Source organism: Lipophrys pholis (assembly GCF_963383615.2).
Source record: "Lipophrys pholis genome assembly, chromosome: 12".
Taxonomy (NCBI): Eukaryota; Metazoa; Chordata; class Actinopteri; order Blenniiformes; family Blenniidae; genus Lipophrys; species Lipophrys pholis.
The window spans coordinates 18,685,471-18,705,876 of NC_137641.1; the positions used below are offsets into that span (position 1 = coordinate 18,685,471).

General features: G+C 44.8%; 1 protein-coding gene across 1 annotated transcript in view; it reads left to right on the forward strand.

Annotated features, from left to right (window-relative positions):
• Positions 1–255: 255 nt before the first annotated feature.
• Positions 256–20,406, forward strand: part of bcr (BCR activator of RhoGEF and GTPase) — a gene marked incomplete at its 5' end in the record, with an annotated part of 91,178 nt that continues 71,027 nt past the window's right edge. The window contains one exon of the mRNA XM_080476677.1: positions 256–1,861. Coding sequence (XP_080332803.1) covers positions 256–1,861 — 1,606 coding nt within the window. The remainder of the gene's footprint in view (positions 1,862–20,406) is intronic.

Consider the following 20,406-nt stretch of genomic DNA (forward strand, 5'->3'; position numbering starts at 1 on the left):
CCTTCAGAATGGGATGTATTGTTGCGGCTGCGCAACCGACGACAAGTGTCAGCAATTAGACTGTGCGTCTGTGAGCGGGTTACCTCAAGGTCTCTTATAAACTCTCCGCTTTCTCACCGGAGGTGGCCATTGTTGACCAGGAGTCTGACAAAGTGGACGTCATATAGAAGAAATAAATAAAGGGGGAGTGGGAGCACTGTCGTCGGCCCTCTGTGTGTGAACCGGGGTCGCTCACTGAAACAAGTCAGGCACAATATGGTGGAGCCGGTGGGGTTCATCGAGGCGTGGAAAGCGCAGTTTCCGGAGTCTGAACCCCCAAAGATGGAGTTGCGATCTGTCGGAGGCATCGAGCAGGAGCTCGAGAAGTGTAAAGCGTCCATCAGGCGCCTGGAGCAGGAGGTGAACAAGGAGCGCTTCCGCATGATCTACCTGCAGACTCTGCTGGCCAAGGAGAGGAAGAGCTACGACAAGCAGCGCTGGGGCTTCAGGAAGACGCCGCTGAACGAGGGGGTGGACCCTGCTGCCACGCAGGGCGCAGAGTCCCCATCCCAGCAGCCCCACATGCAGGAGACTGGTGGAGTAGGAGGCGGAGTGGGGTACTGTGGCAGTGGAGGGGACAGGAGCCGCTTCCAGCCCCTCGGAGATGCGACTGGCAGGTCCAAACCCAGACCTCCGCCGGCCAGGAAGTCGGCCTCCCACGGTGATGGCCTGGAATCGGCCTTTGAGATACCCCAGCAAGCTGAGACGACTTCCTGTGACAACCTAGACGGCCTCTCACCGTCCAAGCAGAGATCCGGCGTTGCATTGTCGCCTCGCAGGCCTACTCTACCACCCCCGGACAAGGAGCTGCCCTCTGACCCCAAGGACAAGCTGGGAATGGGACTTGGAGTAGCAGCTCTGAGATCCAACTTTGAACGGATTAAACGGGCTAACTCTCACTCTGCGGGTGACGTAGCGAAAGGCCAGGACAAGCAGCTGCCGCCGCCGCCACCGCCCTTCTACACAAACATGGAGTTCCACCACGAGAGGGGCTTGGTCAGGGTCAACGACCGTGATGTCTCTGACAAGATCAGCTCCCTGGGCAGCCAGGCCATGCAAATGGAGCGGAAGAGATCTCTACACTCCCTCCCGGGTAATCTGGCCACGGTGGCAGGGGAGCTCCGGGCCAGGCCAGTGTACAGAGGGCGGTCCACTGAGAGCACCTGTGGCTATGATGCAGAATACGAAGATGGAGAGCCCAACCAGCGACATTCAGGGAGAGCCAATGGGGGAAAGCCTCCACCCCCTCCTTGGCAGCCCTCTGAGTTCCAGGCTTACTCCAGTGTTTATGTTGGTGGGGTGATGATGGGTGAAGGAGGCAGCGGGGATGGGAGAGGTGGTGGAGGAAGCAGCAGTGGAGTCACAATGAGAGACCACGGCGCGGGTGATGACCACCTCCTGACCTGGCCACGCCGCTCCTACTCCCCGGGCAGCTTCGAAGATGTTGGCGGCGGCGGTGGGTACACGCCGGACTGCAGCTCTAATGAAAACCTGACATCCAGCGAAGAGGACTTCTCCTCCGGCCAGTCCAGCCATGTCTCACCCAGCCCCACCACGGCCTTTCGCCGTCCCTTTAGGGAAAAGAGCCGATCGCCATCCCAGAACTCCCAGAACTCCCAGCACTCCTTCGACAGCAGCAGTCCGCCAACGCCGCAGTCCCAGAAGCGTCACCACCGGCAGCAGGGAGGCCATGTGGTTATGTCTGAGGCCACTATTGTGAGTGTTCGCAAGACTGGGCAAATCTGGCCACCTGCTGCCCACCATGACCTCATGCCCCATGGCAGAACATCCCATGACAACAGTTACCATGGAGACCACCTAGGTGAGTGGAAGCTATTGTGTCTAATCCACGTTGTGATGGAGGGCAGGTGGGCTAGAGCTCAACACATATTTGTAAAATCTGCCCAGAATAACTGTCTGCTAATATGTGGAGGAAGGAAATCCTGAATTCCACAGTGAATGATTCCACAGTCATCATTTGGTCATGCCAAAATTATGTTGGCATTGGCATTATTGTGTTTTTAAGCCCTTCTTCACGTATTCAGAATTTTCTTTTAATACCACAAAGCAGCCAAATGTTCTAGCGATTGATAGTATGAGTGTGTGTGTGTGTGTGCATGCACACACACAGGACTGGGTGTCCTCTGGATGGCCTTGCGTGGGAGACAGATGAAAGATCCACCTCTGCTTATTCCTGGAATGTCAGCCGGGTGGGTGAACAATAAATGTGGTCAGTCTGGGCTGAACCTACAGGTCTCCCCTTTCTCAGACGACTCCTGCAGTGTGGAGTTATTCAGTGCAGGTGTCGTTTCTGCCCGTCTTTGTTTCTTTTTGTCCGTCTGAAACGCGACAATAGACAAAACTCTCCCCGGAACCACAAGATGAAACTCTCCATCAGCTTTTACCAGAACAAAAGAAATCCAGCCTTATCTCTCCAAACAATTATCTGTTGTATACTGAACCACTAAAGAGCAGCCCTGTGAGCCGTGGCACCGGTAATGAACGGTCAACAGATAGATGTGCTGCCCAGAGCTGAAGTCATTGGCAGTGGTTAACTGATCCTGTCGTGCTGGAAGCACATCATTGTGTTGCTTGGAGAAAATCACATTGGGAAGCTTTAGCCGCAATTGCTCAGTGAAGTTTCCATTGTGAAAGCAGTGCCAGGTCACAAGGGGGAAAAAAAAAAATCCAAGCACTGCTTGGGTAGTTCAAATACTTGACATAATTGTCAGACATGGATTGTTGTTTATCGTGGTGTGGTTGGCAGCAGTCATGCACATTTTGGTGAGTTGTCTCTCAACAGCTGTCCTGCTGTACACGTTAGTGGCCTTTTAGCCTTTTAGCGTTCACTGTATTGTAACAGAGTTGGGACTGGTGCCCTGCTTGACTAGATGGGCAGCAGGACGCTGGCATCACTCACTCGCTCTGGGTGCCAGGATGAGCTGGAAGGAGGGGAGGAGGTAGATGGATAGATGGTGGGAGGGAGGGAAACGCGGACAGTATCGGATGAGAGGGAATACGGACTCCTGACGGACGCAGAAAGTTGTCTCCTGGTGCCTTCAGACAAGATTTACTGCTTTATTTACACAAATGCTCGACATCGCTGTTGTTTCAATACGTGATCCAGTTTTGAGCATATTACTGTCACTCATGGCAGCTGCAACCTGATCCTTCTCCCTGCCTAAATGTTCTGAGTGGTGAACAGGTCTCTGTGCATCTATAATTCATTTATCTGAGGTGAAGCACTGACACAGCGGCCCTGATGGATTCGGCTAAAATGGTTTTTCCAGACATGATTGCATCCTGTTTGGAAACCCATCTCAGAAATACATTTGGGGAAAGTGAACGTTTTTTTTTTTTCTTCTTTTAATTAACATTCCACATTACTTTTAATCAAGTGAAGGCTGAATTAGTGGCGTGAAGAGCAAAGTTCACTGTGCCCACATAGCAGGTCCTCAGCTAATAGCTATCTGATTCTCCAGCTGCTATGTTTAGGATTATCACTGCACTGTCTGCCCTCTTTTGTTTTACCAATCTTTTCCACAACAATGAGCCCTGTGGGAAGTTAGGCAAGCCCGGAAGCGCAGGGATGGAGATAGTGGAGGGGAGGAGCAGGGGTCGCAGACGGTGATGCATTTAGAAGGATAATCTGGAATTTGAGTCATAAGAAGTCAAAATGTTGGTTGGACACCCTGCAGAGAGCTCTGGGGTTTGTTTTTTTTTAAGCTGAGGGCAGACAGGCGTGATGTTGACAGCTCGGTGGATGAAAACAATGACTGTTGCATCACCCATCCACTGCCGGTGTATTCACTTGTAACGTGAAATGTATGTGTGAGATAGCGGAGCGGAGAGAGGATAGTAAGGGCGACGAGAGAGGAGCAGAGAGCGTGTTGTCGGTGGTGGGCGGCCGATGATAATAATGAAGTGTGGGACGGTGTTGTGAGGAAGACTGAGGGAGGCAGAGTGCAAGGCAGAGCTGTCGTTTCTCGCTTCATTGGTCAGGGATGCGGGGGCTGCGAAGAGGCGCAGATGGGAAGAACTCTCCTGTTGTGTAACAGAAACACACGCGCGCGCACACACTGAAGCTCACACACAAAGACACTAACACTTGATGTTTACTCTTATACCTTTAGGCGACTTTGCCGTCAGCGGCAGGTGTACAGGATGCATTCCCACGTTGTAGCCTGAGATCGTTTTCAGACTAGGTCAAAGAAGAGCGCAAGATTCCTCTCCTCTCCTCTCCTTCTCGAATGGCATCAGTTATCACCTAATGGTGTGTGTTTCATTGATATAATATGGGGTCATTGGGGCAACTGCAAGCAAGGATGAGTATGAATTCATCTTCTGTGAACCAGCAAGAAACAAAAGGACAAACCAAGCAAAAAATGTATTGTTGTAACAATATCAACTTCCCACATAATTCATAAGAATGACTAAACTGCAAAATAGTAGTTTTTTGGGGGGGGGGGATGTTTTCAGAATTTTTAATATGAAAATTAAATATTATTAATCACAAATAATTCTTAAAAAGAGCTGTTATTTGAACACGTCTCACTACACAAAAGACCTGTGCCTGTATCCATCGCAAATCCTACCGTCGTAAACAACATTATTGCACGTTCACCTAATATCATGTGTTGGAAAAGGTTGAACTTTTGGAAAATGAACGCCAGGCCAGGAAACACTATCAAAAGAAAACAGCGGGAAAGCTTTAACATTTAATTTGTGAACTGATTGAACAAACATGAGCAGAGCAGAGTTTTATCATCGCTGCGACTCCAATCTTTCACGTCTTCCCGCGGCAGTGAAGAAAATGATCACTCGCTGGAAAACCGCCACAAGTCACATGAAAAAGTGAAAGTTAATGACGGAAGCAGTGAAAAACAGTTAGTTACCCTCAGGGAGGCAGACCCACGTTGAGGTCTGAGTCACGGTAGACTTAAGTTTTACAAACAAGAGTTCCCATTTTGTACGAGTCGCCTCAGTACAGAGCACAAGTTCAGCAAGTTTTCATGAGGTCACTTCATTGAAGAAAAGCGGCTTTCACGGCGCTCTGTAATGAAATGTGTGGTGACCAGAAAAGTCTCCCCATACGTTGTTTCCATTAGTTCATGTGAGGAAAAATCGGCCCTGAAGCCAGTGAATACCTGTGGGTTTGTGTGTCTAACGGCGGGGATACTAAAGCTGGACAGACTCAATGGCTTTATTGTCCACTTGCTTCCCAGTCAGTCAGCTGGATCCTGCCCGCGACTGTGTTTCTATTCTATTTCTATTTTGCTCTTATGGTCCAGCAAATACATGCAAATCCTCATCACCTTTCCTGTAACACTTAACCTCGAAGTATATTTTAAGACCTCTTCTCTTCAAAGGTTTCAAAAATGAGATGAAATTAAACACACGACTTTTCTTCACATAGATTTTTGGAACCCATACTAGGGACTTCAGCTTATTCCAAAGGTTTCTTATTTCTGTTGTGGCATGTATATGCTGTTTTAGTAATCATAATGATGACATCTGGCTTGTTATATGCACATCTAAAATGTAGAATGAAAAAAAATGAAACCCTGGTTCATATGTTTTTGAAATGATTTACCATCATTTACACTAAAATGTATGTAGATAAACAGATGTATAAATAAAGAAGAAATCAACGTTTTAGCTGAAAATTTGATCTGCTGGGTAATTTTCGAAATACATATGTCCCCCTCGGCTTCGGTTTGTGTGTTTGGGATTCCTTGACACCTTGTAAATCCTGTAACAAGCGTCCGACGTGTGGAGATAACGGCCTGTTCCCAGCAAAGTTTTGAGTCTTCTCTGAACGTGTGTGTGTGTGTGTGTGTGTGTGTGTGTGTGTGTGTGTGTGTGTGTGTGTGTGTGTGTGTGTGTGTGTGTGTGTGTGTGTGTGTGTGTGTGTGTGTGTGTGTGTGTGTGTGTGTGTGCGCGCAGTTCTTGTCCTTTTTATCACGTGATTCATCATATATTTCTACATACGAGCAGGGAGGGGGGGGGAGGGGGGGGGGGGATGAAAAGAAATGCTTTACAGCCGTCTGGTGCGGCACACTGACCCCCATTTCCACACAGGGTGGGGAGCGACTGGAGCTCTTAAAAAGCCTTGTTCACTAGATGTGTGAGAGCAGTTCAGTGAAAGGCTGGGTTACCTCAGCCGGCTCGAAGGAGCTGCAGGCTTACAGTCGGACCCTTAGAGGGGAAAAGGGGCGGAGAGACAGATGGGGGATGAGGGAAGAAGGGGGAGTTGGTGGGATTTTTGAGCTGATCGGCCTTTTTTTCTTTTCACCAGCTGGGTGCTCGACCTGAGCTTTCGTTCAGCTGGTACAACCTGCTCAGACCAATTCTGCAGACACACAACTATCCCGTGGTCCTCTTTCGAGGGCGATGGAAGAAGAAAACATGTTTTCTAAGCCTCTTTATTTTCCAAGAAATTATGTTTATTTATCTAATCAACCCTTTTCTGTCACACAAGTAGCGAACAAAATGGATATGTGTTACTGAAACACTTTTTTTTTTTTTTTAACCACCACTTTTTAAAGTATGTGTCCTCTACGTAGGACAATAAAAAGACGGTACATATGTGACAAGCATGTAAAGATTAATTTATTGTTACAGTTAGCATCCAGTCTGCTTTCTATGTCTTGGAGTATTGCTTCTTATTCAGTAGATTACAGAATAGGGACGCTTAATATCTCACAATCTTATCATGACATCATACTTATATCACAAAAAACTGACTAAACTTTGAGGAATTGTTTCATGCACAATGTATGTATTGTGAAAAAACACGATTTTGAGTGTGGTTAATCATGCTATTGATACAAAAAAAGCAAAACAGAAAAAAATGTAATTTAAAAAAGGAAGGCCCTGTCACAGTCGGAGCAAGTCAAGGGAAAGAGAGAGAGCACTGTTATATGGAAGAAGAAATCTGGAACACATCTGACAGCATTAACATCACACACTCAAGTGTGTATTGAAACTCGGCAGTATTTATCACATGCTGCATGTCATTGTCATTGTGGGGACTGAGGATCAGTTGGTAGAAGGAGGTATTTTCCAATACCACGGTTGGTGGTTTGATTCCTCTCCACACATTGTGTCGTCGTGCAAAACTGAAAGAATCACTGAGTCGATCAGTTTGCATGGCAGCCATTCCCATTAGTGTGTGTGTGTGTGTGTGGCTGGTTCTGTTGAGTTGGATCGAGGCCAGAGTTAATGCTAAATATGACTCAAGACACAATCTTCTAAATTTGAGGCAAGTTGGTTAAAACCTGCTAACTTAGATAGACCTGCAGCTCAATACATAAATGTCATGTGAATAGAAGAGGATTTCGTTTGTAGTGTTCATATGTCTGAAATGTCGCCTGGCAGTGTTGTGTTGCATGTTCCTGCAGTGGGAGTCCAGCCTGGCTCTGAGGCTGGCCTGGCGTTGCCGTTGCCGGGCTGGCAGTGGATGGCAGGGTGGAGCAGCTCCAGTGACTCCCCAGTGACAGAAAAACTGCTGCTGCTTTGTGAGGCCGGAGCAGGGAGGTGAGCCCTGCTCTCGACCTCTACTGTGTGTGTGTGTGTGTGTTTTATCTAAACGCAAACAATGGCTTTGAGGATAGGTGTGTGTTCTGTCCTTTACTTCCTCAACGTTCAGGGTGAAAGATGGTTCAATCATAATGATACAGATCAACTTATAAACAAACCTAAACACATGCTCCTTCTTCTCTACTTCTGTTTTTCTCCTTTTTTGTGTGTGCTTATATATTTCTTATGCCAAGCACCCAACTGCAGTCTTTCCTCTGGGAATTGACAGCGTTTAAAAAAAAAAAAAAAGAAGCAAAATCCCAGACATAGATTTTGTTGACTGGCTCTCCCTGTTTAAAACGGTCTTCTCTTTCTGAATGTCAGCCATCTTGGCTCTGTGCGACATGGCCCGTGTTGTTGCAGTCACTCAGCTTGTCATCTGGACCGGCCACAGTGCAGGAAATCACTGCTAGTTAGTGTCCACCGCTAACCGCTTACCACAGGCCTTTGGCTTTCCAAGAAGTCCTCGCTCTGTCTGCCTGTGTGTGTTTACGCATTACCTAGGTTAGCTGCATGGGTTATTAATCACAGCTCGCTCTCTGAGGGACCCGGCTGAGGGTCGAATGGAGGGGAAAAAAAAAAGAAAAGAAAAGACCTGGCTTATGGTTACTGGTTAAAAACCACAAAGCAATATGGCTTCTATAAAGATTAATAACGCAATGAGCCACAAGGCTGCCAACCCTGTCCAGAGCTGGCTCTATTTGTCCACACTACTGGTTCCGATTTAGACGTTAAAGGAGCCCTCGGCCAATTTTAGAAAAACCAGTTCCAGAAAATGACTGAAAAATTTGTAAAGTGTCATTAAAAACAAAATTTAATGCTTTACAATTACATTTATAAATGATTTCACTCACAACGGAATGTCGTCAGTGCATCAGACGATGATTCGTCCCAGCCTATTTGGAATTAAGGGCTAATTTACTTCTCATGTGTCCTTGTCTCCGTGTTTGAACTTGTTTTAAAACCCACAGAAGGTCCACCTGAGGAAACCTTCTTCTGAAGGCAAAAGTCACATATTTCTGAGCTTGCTTTCTGGTTGCTCTGTCCTCGGTTCTGCTCAGTGGATCATGTGATGTGCTTGTTTGACCTGGTAGGTATTTTACACCTGGTGCCCTTCCTGACCCAACAGCAGTGAGATTCAACCAGGAAGCGTCTGTTTACTAGCTTGCTTCCCTTATCGGCCGCCACTGGCCTCTAAAGGTCAAATAATAGTAAATAATAAAATTCAGATTTTGAAGTTTATTCAACTTTTTTTTTTTATTTTTTATATCTATCGATTATAATTAGGAGGCTTTATGGTTGTCTGAGGCTGCTTGTCCTATCGATAACTCTCACTCAGTGCTTATAAATGAATAAAGTGAAAATAACCTTTAAAGTTGTACTAAATAGTTTAGGTTATAAGGATCCAACTCATTTTAGTTAGTGAGCCACGTTCAACCCGATCTGAGTAATAAGGTTAGCCTGACCAGTAAGATGATCGCATATTCTTTAAAGAGTGACTTCATTTATTTGAATATAAAATTACATTTTGCAGCATTGATTGTCCCTGTTTTCACAAATCCACCCTTGACGTTTTAACGCTAATGCTACTTAAATGTAGTCGATGCGTCACAAATCTCTCAGCTTAGATCTCAGTGATGTCTGTTATTGTTTACTAAAACAGGGCAAACTCACATTTAAAACTGTAGTTTTATGATGTTATTTATGACGTAACTCACAAGAGCTACAAAGATTTGAGTAAATAATTTTCCACCCTTGAAAAATAAACACAAGTACTTTAATAGTGCGGTGATGGTGGAGCTGTAGATGTACAATGCAGATAACACAGACACAGAAGCAGAGATTAATTTGAGCTCAGTGAATGTTCGATGGTAAATTGGTTATTTTGAAATTGTATTTGTCCATCTGCATCTGTCGCTGTGTGACACACACAGGTCATGTGTGTATAACTGAGAGCCGGCTGATGCTCTCCTGTGGATTAAAGGGTAACAGAAACCTGTCTCGTCATGCAAACAACTAAGCTTTAATCTCGGCTTTTTACTTTGGGATTTATAACCCAGTGACCATCAGATTTCCATTATTTTCTTTCCTCCCCTCTCACAACACTGCGCTCATTACAACACTAATGCATCCTGTCCCATATATTGCAGTCAGGATTATCATTGCTTACAAAGCAGCTCTGGTGTGAACGCGTGTTTAACGGCAAGGATAGCCGCCTCACAAAGAACAAGGTTTTTTCGGCACTGACCCAGTGGTGATGTTTCTACGCTGAATCATGTGTTATTGAATCGGGGTTACCAGTAAAGAGAATTCAGATTTAAAGAAAAGCTTTATTAAATCAAGCTCTTTTTTTTTTCTTCTCTTTTGTTCCTTAAAACTCCTCCCGCATCTCCTTCTTTCCCTTCACATCATGCCAATTTCTTCTCTTTCTTTATCTGCTCCTTTTAAACAGCTGCTGCCAGTTGCTTTTCGCTTGGAGCCAGTTAGGAGAGCATCACCTCTCTGACTTTGTTTTTTCCTGGGATTTTCACCCAAAAAGAGGAAAAAGCAGGGAAAGATCAAAGCCACTCCCCCCTCTGCAGGAGAAAGCAGGCCTCTCTCTGTAATTGCTGTAGAGGGGTTTACCTGACGAATACCTATAAAACAACCCAATCAATGCCAACTGTCAGCAGCAGGCGTCCTTGTTACAGAGCGGTATGGACTGCTGAGGCTCCCCCTCCAGCTCCAGCACAGCTGATTCAAAAGAACATCACTTTTCTTTTTTCTTTGTGTCTCCTCCTCCTGCTATGATCCCGTCTACGTGTCTGTGTTAATTTGCTCAGTCTGTTTATCATGCACCAACACCTTCAACCGAGGGCGCTTCTTGTAGTTTTTCTTTAATTCTGCAATATAACAAGATAGATCCAAGTTGAGATTCATGTGACGACAAGAAGCTTGCTGATTTTTATTTATTTTTTTCCCCCCTTCCATTTCTACAGATATATTTTGATCTGTTTCAGATTTGCTTTGTTTCTATCCCATTTTTATCTTACAAAACCTCAACTACAGACGCAAGCAATTACAACATGCCTTGATATGTTTTCCCATGGATTTTTCCAGTTAACATTGTGTTCTTTAACTTCAACTTGCTTGGCGTACCAGACAATATTAGGTTTTTTTTCCCCCCATTGCATCTTCACTGTGCACAAGCAACAGCTCCGCTGCTCATCCCACAAATGCATATTACTCATAAATGTGGCACCATTTGGCTTTAATTTAAAATCAAGGACAGAATAATTCACCGATTGTATAATTCTTTGACATCTCTACAGGCGTCAAATCAGAATGAATGAAGTCGAACCTCGAAGAGGTTTAACTAGTAAAAGCAACAATACACATTAAGTAAAACTGAGAGGCACTCTCATTCAAACCTTTGAGTATTTTTTTCTAGTTAACAGAATAACTGAGCGATAATCCATCCATCTGTGTTTTATTCTTGTTTCGTCCAAATATGGGTTGCAGGAATTGAGGTCATGCAAATATTTTATTGAGGATTCAATGTTTCCCTCAGAAAAGCAATTTCTCCATTTTTCTGGAAAAAGAACAGCCCAAAACATGTTGGTTGACCACATTCTGACTTTTGAGGGCATTTCTTATAATTTGGGTTGAATTCTGGATTATACCCATCGACCTCTGATTGAAGCAATCTAAATGTGATTTATACTCCTGCTCCATCTCTGCTACAGACGACCGCGTTAACGAATCCTTGGTTGGAGTTATTGGCTTGGTGGAACCACATTTATTGGGGACGGATATCAGAGGTTTCCAACGGCTTTACGTGTTTCCGGCTGAGTTGCCTCGTTGGGATTGTAGTTCTGAAGCGTCTTGAAATAACTTAACAAAAACTCCCTGCTGCTTCAGCCTGATGGGAGTCAACACACTCCACCAGGCCTGTAATACACTAGAGGAAAACCTTGGGATTTTAATTTCTTTCACTAAATGAATTTAGTTTAGTTTTTTTAGCAGTTTGGAACGGGTCCAAGATGGAACCAGCTGACTTGAACGCATACAACAAGACCGAGGACTCATTACCTGGCACACAGTGCTTGTGCTGTTACTTCATAGGCCTTCTGCCACCTCTGAGTCTGTCAGCTCTCCTTTCGCTCACTTGGTCTTTCTCAGAGTTTGTGTCCTTTCTGCGTCCCTCAGGCTCTTTGTCATTGGACCCGTGTTTGCCCAGGGTGGCTGGATGACTTTGCTCAGTTGTTGAGGGTTGCCCGGGCTATTAGAGGTATGTGTGTGTGCGTGCTTTAGATTTCAGGGTTTCCAACCTGCTGTGTGAGTAAGAAGTGCAGCGATTGCAACACCAGCAAGCGATGCTGTAAAAATACCCCATTATCAGGCTAATGAGTGAAGCGGCGTTGGCTGTGGATCAGCTGGCTGCGTCCGTCTGCTGAGTGCAGCGAGTACGCCAGAGTAAAACCACAGTACATAAATTAATGAACCAACATTTTCTGTTTGTTTGGTGGGTCACGGCTCGTCGTTGGACACTCCTCGGTGGATGAGTCAGCACGTTTGAACAGTTTCTGTGAGAAGCTGCGTTGTAATGCAGTCAGAAATGCAGATATGTTGGAAGATCCTCGAGGATGGCATGTGATTTGTGTTTACTCTCTTTGTTTTATTAAGAAAAACACTTTTTTAATATTATATGTGCATTAAATGGTGAAGTGGCACGGTGGCGCAGTGGTTAGCGTGCTCGTCTTGCAGTTAGAAGGTCTGAGTTCGAATACCAGCTGGCTTCTCTCCCTGTGTATTAATTGGTGACCCTAAATTGCCCCTATAGGGGAGTTGTTTGCCCTGTAATGGACTGGCATTCCCAGCTGGGAGCGTAAGCTCATTTACCGAACAGCCCAAATGAAGAAAGACGATAATGAAGGTGCCTGGTGAACAATGGTGTTTGGGGTCACCACATTTGCCACAAGTAACTTTAAGAGAAAAACTTGGAAGTCATTTAGCTCATTTTTCTGGATATTGATGGATTCAGCAGAAGCGCTGTGGATGTTGTTTGAAGGATGGCTGCACAGATGGAGGGACGGGAGGAAAAGTCTCCCAAACTGCCTGAGCCGCGGCTCAATCGATTTGGAGGGAGATCAAAATCTGTCTGGTTTGAACAGACATTTGTAAATGTCAAAAAACATGGGAGGGGAAAAGAAAAACATTTCAGTAGTTGTGAGGAGGTGTTTGATTTCCATCCTTCCTCCTCTGGCCCTGGCTCCCGTTTTTATTGTCTCGTTATTTGTTGAGCAGCTAGTTGCAGAGGGACTGAATAACCGTCGGCTCCGGGGGAAGATCAGATTTCATGTTGCGATCTGCCCCCCCCCTCCTCCATCCCTTCCCCGAATGCCCCTCGGTAACATCGCTCCTTCTGTGAAATCTCTTTTATGTCACTTAATATCCTCCTCGCTATCCCCCTGCACATTCTCTCTCTCTCTCTCTCTCTCTCTTCTCAGCCTGAAGCGCACTCCACAGTATAAATGCTGATTATAAGCCCAATTTGGCCATGACAACTGATTTTGAAGTTTGTGGAGCGACAGCACTCGTCTGCAAAGATACAGGACCCGGCAGCATTTACAGTCGTTATTTTTAGGGTTTTTCTTCGTTTCTTTTCAGTGCAATCACGATAATATCAAATGTGTCCCATTATAAAAAAGAAAAAAAAAGAGTTCTGCATAATACCGAGTGTGAGCCCGGGCAGGAAATGTGAATAGAAATCATTTATCTGCAGAAATCTGTCATTAAATGTGTGATGTGGAGTCTTTTCACAGTCAGACAGAATTTTAAAATCCTTTTATCAGCCACTGCTTTGTGCCTTTCTGTCTTTCCAGTCCAGCCTATTGTTAGTGCTCTTTTCTTCTGACAGGCGGCAGAATCCAAGCCAGCAGCTTCTCCTCCTACGTACCTACGCGGGGGCAAAATGGAGATGAGAACTCCCACTTTCGAGCTCTCCCAGCTCAACCTGTGCGCCCCTTAGTAAAAGCACTTCAAATTTTCAATGTTGCTGGGGCTGGGAAAAAAAAGAAAAAAGAAAGGGCTTAATGGCCTCTCCGGGTTGGTTTGTGTGAGAGCAATTCTCTGGTCTGATCTGGAGTCTGTAAAGTCTTCAACAGAAACATTGTGCAAATAAACCCCGACTGCGAGATAACAAGGGCATCCTGAAGCCGTGTGATGTTTGCTCCGGACTGATACTTTGTCTTCCAGGGCATGTTTGTGTTATTAACGCATCAGAAATGAGACCAGAAGCAGCAGGGGAAGAAAAAACAAAACAAAAACACAGTCACCGTGGTGTATACAATGTAGACAACATGTTCACATAGGCACTCTTTTCTTTATTTAAGAGAAGATAATCGAGTGACAGAGCCTTGTATGAATGTCGGAAGATGATGTGAAGTGATTCCACATGTGCAGCTCTGTTTTGGGATTCAAAGCTTCATCTGCAGCGTCCACATGGCGTCCACATGGCGTCCACATGGTCCTACAGTCATTTTAAGCTTTTTAGTTTATTTTTTGGGCATTTTTTTCCTCTCATTCTTTGTCAAGAATTTTCCTTTGTTTTTTTTTCTTTTCTTTTTTTTTCTTGCTCTGAATGTTTCTGTCCAGTTTTCATCCTTTTGTCGTCGTCACTGCTTCTTCTCCCTCATTTGGCCCACTTTATAGACCTATAAATGGCAGAGCCTGCTCTGGGCAAAGTAGCTGCGAATGGCTTGAAGTGACAGCCCAAGAAGTCTTTTCTCGGCTGCATCTGTAGGAAAGATGTACAATCGCTTTTCAAGTTGAATTTGGAGCACTTTTTTTTTCTTTTTTTTTTTTGCCTACTCTCTGCACAGCTGAAATGAGCAGCTTACTGTATATACTGTCAGAGTTCCAGAAGCAGTGACACAGTTTTGTGGGCCAAACCACAAATTTAGCATCAACCTTGACAAAAATCAAATGGGCTTTTTCCAACGGGCTTTGGGTTGTTGAAAATACAGTTTGTACAATATTGAACAAAAGTTATGTGATAGTAGTACGATAACATTATAAATTGCAAGCAACTCATGCCTCTGCCACTTGAAACTCTTTAACTCGCTATGATCTTTTTTGATCATCTTATCTATTTGAATCGCAATTCAGAAAACGTTGGAATGATGTGTGAAAAAGAGAAAGTAAGAATTTTGGAATTCTAACACACCATGCACAGAGACCTGAGCACTTTTACACTGTATGGCTTTCTAAAACTGTTTTAAGATTCTGCCCATTTTCACTTGTGGGAAGCTCTACCTCTCTAAAACATCCGATGCAGTTAAGTTACTGATCTGTTCCCAATACTCTTCTGTTCGCCTCCGCGTGTGGTTTTCTGCGGGGGGGTTGTCCGCCGTCGGTTCGGCACGGGGAACGTCTTAATCTGGATATGCACAAGTGCAGAACTACTTCCGTGTCAGCAAAGGCACATGTAATTACCGTATTTTATGGAATGCTTGAACCTGCGCTCACATGTTCCCAAAAGACGCGCACCCCAAGGCTTGCACTCGTGCACTGCGCATCTATTGGGAACAATACTGTATTTATTTTAAGACAATCAGACCTTTACATAAAAACTGACTTTGAAACAAGTTAAACAAAAAAATACAAATTCTCCAGCTGTACAACAGATTCTTGCAGGATCCTGTGTTATACCCCCCCCCCCCCCCCCCCCCCCCCCCTCCAAGGAAATCTATGTGCATTCAGTGTTTCTCTGCGCCATTACCACTTCATTACAGAAGCAAACAGACACAGACATTCAGGAACAAACTTACTGTCTCATGCCCTTGCAGAGCGCTGCCTACTCACTAATTGACTGCTAAATCCTGATAAAAGTGTGTTTGCACATCTCCGCTCTGCCTCCCGCCCTCATCCTTTTCTCTGTCATTCATTATTGATGGTGGAGCCCAATTGTTGCAAAACTAGAAACTCTTCCGTTGCACAGAGTCCCATTACTGGGTCCCTCCCCACCAGCCAGTTTACAATGAATAAACGCCTCCATTCACACAAAGGAACATTCTGATATTTACATACTTGGGCATAATTTGTATAAACAGTGTAATGAAAATTTTGAAATGTTGTCCTCCTCCGGAGTTGTCAACCACAGCAGCAGGATGCGAGTTAGGGTTAACAGTCGTCCTCTGTTAGTAGACGTATGGATCCCAGTAATATCTTCGAGGTGTGAGTTTGCATGTTTTTCTAGGGCATGAATGTGTTTTTCTTGGGATCCTCCCACACCCCAGAGACATTCTTGTTACAGTAAAGCCGTATACATACTTTGCCAGAATAGGGACATTTGTTTTCTCCCCCAGGGCTGAAGGAACAGAATGACGCCATTCATTTTTCTCAGCAGCTTGTTCTCACATCATCATCTGCATGTGTGTGTGTGGGTGTGTGTGTATATGTGTGTGTGTGTGTGTGGTGGCTGACAACCAGTGTGTGATTGACCAGAAATTACAAGTGTGGTTAATGCAGTAAAGCAAACATGCCAACTCCAATTACCTTTTTTTCTTTTCTTTTCTTTTTTGAATCTCCTCCTAGAATTTCGGCACTTTTCCTTGCCACCACTAACTTTGTTCTTGCTCAAATCACTTTGAGAACTTAAACTGAACTGATGACTACAAATTAGTCATAGTTTGGAATGTGTATATGGTTGTTTGTGTGTCTGTGTTAGCCTTGTGATGGCTCAACCTGTGCCGGGTGCATCCTGCGTGAGCTGGAACAGGCGTCCTCATCCCACTCAGGATTACGCATTAACAAAAGATGCATGGTGGATAGATAGACACACATAGTTTTATCAGACGTTCCAACATGAAACAGTCCATCTGTCTTCTATACTGCTTCATCCAAACTCCCAGTGGTAATCGAGATCGGCCGTGTCCGCTTTTCAGAGTAACAATTTGACCATAAATGCGTCTGCTTGGCTCATGGACAAAACCCAAACAAACAAATTGTGAAAATGCAAACTCTGTGGAGGAAGTTTCCTGCAGCCTGGACTCAAGTTTGGTGTGATTTCGCCGAGAGGTGAGTCATTAACCACTTAACCCACAGTGGATCTTAAAATAATCCAGGTTTCCAGAGCAGAGATAAGTCAGAGATAATAGTTTCCCCGGTAATACTGGTTATCTCGTACTCGCAATGTTTTTTACAACAGTCCATTTTCTGTGTGTTTTCCGCTGCAATTCTTACAGCACAACTGAGCGTTTAACCACTTATAAAGGTAAACCTTGAATGGTCAAGAGCCCAAAATAAGGGGTATCAAGCAACCAGCAGATGTGGTCAATGATGTCACAGTGTGTGCATGCAACAATCTTACCTCTACAATTTATGTTGTTTATAGGGCATGAAATAACTAGTTTACAGAATGTACAGGGAATCCTGTTTTCCCACTGGTATTTTAACAATGTGGCATTTCCTGCTGGAGATCAAGAGAAACAAGCAGGTGAGCATTGGCTGCTATGACTGCTATGACTGCCATTACTGCCGTGACTCACATAATCATCAACCGAGTGCGGCTGTGGTCCGAGTCTGACCACGTTGTGAATGTGCTTTCATGTGACTTCTTTCAAACCTTTATTCTCTCTCTTTGACCGGCACTGAAAATGCTACATACCGTAGATGTGGTCATCAGTTGAATATCTGTAATGACTCTAGTAGTTTACGGCTCCTGCCCTGTGAGCACTCACTCATACAGCGGTGTAAACATGCAGCTCGACATCAGGCCAGCCCGTAAATTTGGTCACAGGTTCAGTCTGTCAGATGAAGTTGAGGTTCCTCGCTTGCCGTATGAATTAGAGGAACATACCTAAGTGCTTAAAACAAGAACACTGCTTTGTACAGGTTTCCGATCATGTTGCTTTCGTAACGTTTTACTTGGTGGGGAGGTTATTAGGTTGGCCGAGTTCGATCCACTTTGTTTGATGCAGTTTGAACACCCACACGGCTTCGGTTCAGACGTCCACGGAGTCGCCACAGTGACTGTGTGAACGCACCGCGAGCGATAAAGAGAAGCCGCAGTGTCGTCTTAAATGATTGACGCTGTCTCCACCCCCTCTCTGCAGTGGATTGGACGCTGGCCAGAGGGCAAGGTGTCTCAAGGAATCCCTGTGTCACCGGAGACACACACACACACACACACACACACACACACACACACACACACACACAAAGAGAAATCCTCACACCCAGCACTGTTTACTCTAGAAACACACACACCACCTTGCGCTGTGGGCCTTATCACTGGATCTTCACACAGTGGAACTGATGTTTTTGGTTCTTTAAAAGCTTCTTTTCTCATGTTCGCTGTGTTATTGGCCACAGAGGGACGACGCTCCCTGCAGTGTGTGTGTGTGTGTGTGTGTGTGTGTGTGTGTGTGTGTGTGTGTGTGTGTGTGTGTGTGTGTGTGTGTGTGTGTGTGGGTGTGGGTGTGGGTGTGGGTGTGGGTGTGGGTGTGGGTGTGGGTGTGGGTGTGGGTGTGTGTGTGTGTGTGTGTGTGTGTGTGTGTGTGTGTGTGTGTGTGTGTGTGTGTGTGTGTGTGTGTGTGTGTGTGTGTGGGCACAAATATGTTCTTGTATTTGGTGTGTGTCGGCGTACACGAGTGTGTGCTCTTTGGCGGCTGGCCTGGAGCATGACTTTGTATTCAAGGAAAAGTGATCCATACGAGGACGTGTGGAGCCCACAGTCTGCTCCCTGGGCCAGAGGAAAGTGGAATAATTTTATTACTGTCCTACCAAGCCAAGATATATTCATAACTCTCATCGATTACTTAAGTCAATCCACAGAGAGGGCGCCCATTGGGTGACCTTTGTGAATCTTTCAGCAGAGAATAGCTGAACAGTCGGACCACGGCGACCTCGCTATGAATCGGTAGCAGTTCGGTCGCCGAGGTGACTGAGGCTGTCCTTTATTCTGAAAGGCTTTCACCTTGCTGAAGTCTTCTCTCATAGTTGCATTACTGCAGAGCTGCAGATGAACACATGTGAACAGCAAGCAACAAAAAAAGCACTACTACATTTTAAAAATTAGTGGTGGGACTCAACTTAAAAAGATCAATCTAAATAATTAAGGGTAATTGATGCTCATAGTTAAAGGCACTTTGATCACATCTCAGTAATAACATTAATTCTTTTCTATTCAAACTGATTTTGAAGGATGAGTGAATGAATGAACACAAATGTTTCCCCACGTTGAACCACGTGTCAGATGGCTAGATGTTTAGCATTGAGGTGAAACCAAAGCATATTTTGCATTCAGCTGTTCCTTCATCCATGTTTCCATCCCACTTGTTTTTAACTCAAACTTTCCATCCAGCAGGCCAAGCATTACCCTCCCATCACATCTGTTAGCCTGTGATGTCCGTAGCCACTTTCTACGAACAGGTTTGTTGTCGGTATTGTAGTGTCGGTCAGTATGTGTCAGAAAGCAAAAGGAGTAATTCTCCTGTCTTGAAAACTGCCATTTTATTAAACTAAAAAAAAAAAAATTAAAAACGCTACCTGTCAGCTGTAACCATGCTGAAACAAAACAAGGCGACCTCGCTGTTAACTCCCAGCTCTCGCTCTCTGACTCCACTCACCTCTCGCAGTGTACAACACTGAAGGAACTTCCTCAGCTGACCAACATTCTGTGTTGGAGTGTAAAGGTGAAGCAGGATTAAATGTGTTAATAGTTCTAACACATTGTTGTTGTTTTTTCTTTTCTGTAACGAATTAATTAAAAGTTTAAGCCTTTAATATATTTGTAAATGGACAAATGTCACTCCTGATGGTTCCTGACACAACCCAGGCTTTTAGGGGTTAAGAGCCTTGCCAAAGGGCCCAGAGTGAAGATCTGTTGGCACTGGGGTTCAAAGCAATGAACGTACTGATGATTGGATGAGTCCTTCTTTCATCTCACTGTGATCTAAAGCAGGATCCATTTTGAGATCTACAAGAAACTGACTCCACAACAGAATAAAGATCATTTTTATATCTACCCAGCTCAAAGTCAGCGGTCATTTCAAAACACATGAAAAACACAGAGGTGCTTGTCGTCTTCACTTTAGTTTGTGGAGAGAGAAATCTTCCAGCAGATGGCTGAACTGTGTGAGAACTCGACGCCTCGCACAGTGGAAACTTCCAGTTGTTCGCTGACACAATTAGCGGTAATGAATTGAATTATCCTGCCAAGGTAGTGATGGCTTCGGTGAAAAATAGAGCACAGATTGAGGGAGATTCACCTCTGGCGAACACGATGTGGTATCTCGCTTCAAGGCCTCTGTTGTTCCATTGAGAGGAAACAGATGTGTTAGTTTGTTTTTTTGGGGTTTTTTTTATGGCGTGTGTTCACTTGAGCGGGTGCTCAGGCAAAAGTTTGCATCATAACGTTTATATGTGTGTGCATGAGTGTCTTTCAAAGACAATGGGACCCTCCAAACACTGAACGTCTCTCATTGCTGCATATGGAGCTCTATCCATAAACGTCCTCCTCTGGGCATTGGCCACAAAAGTCTCTTAAATTTCTCTTTTATTTTCTCTTTGGTTTTTTTTGTGTGAAGAGAGTAAGAGGACGTAATGACAGATTCACCAAATGTTCTCCTCCTACCCCGAAAGATAAACCCGCCATGATCATAAACCGGAGGTGTGTAGCGTATATCTAAAAACAGCTGTAGACAGCAGAAACCGTAACACGAAGCTTAAACTAAGTAAATGTGATTTTCAGAGCATCAGTCAGGGTGTTAAGGGGAAACGGAAAAGCTTAGCAATGGGAAG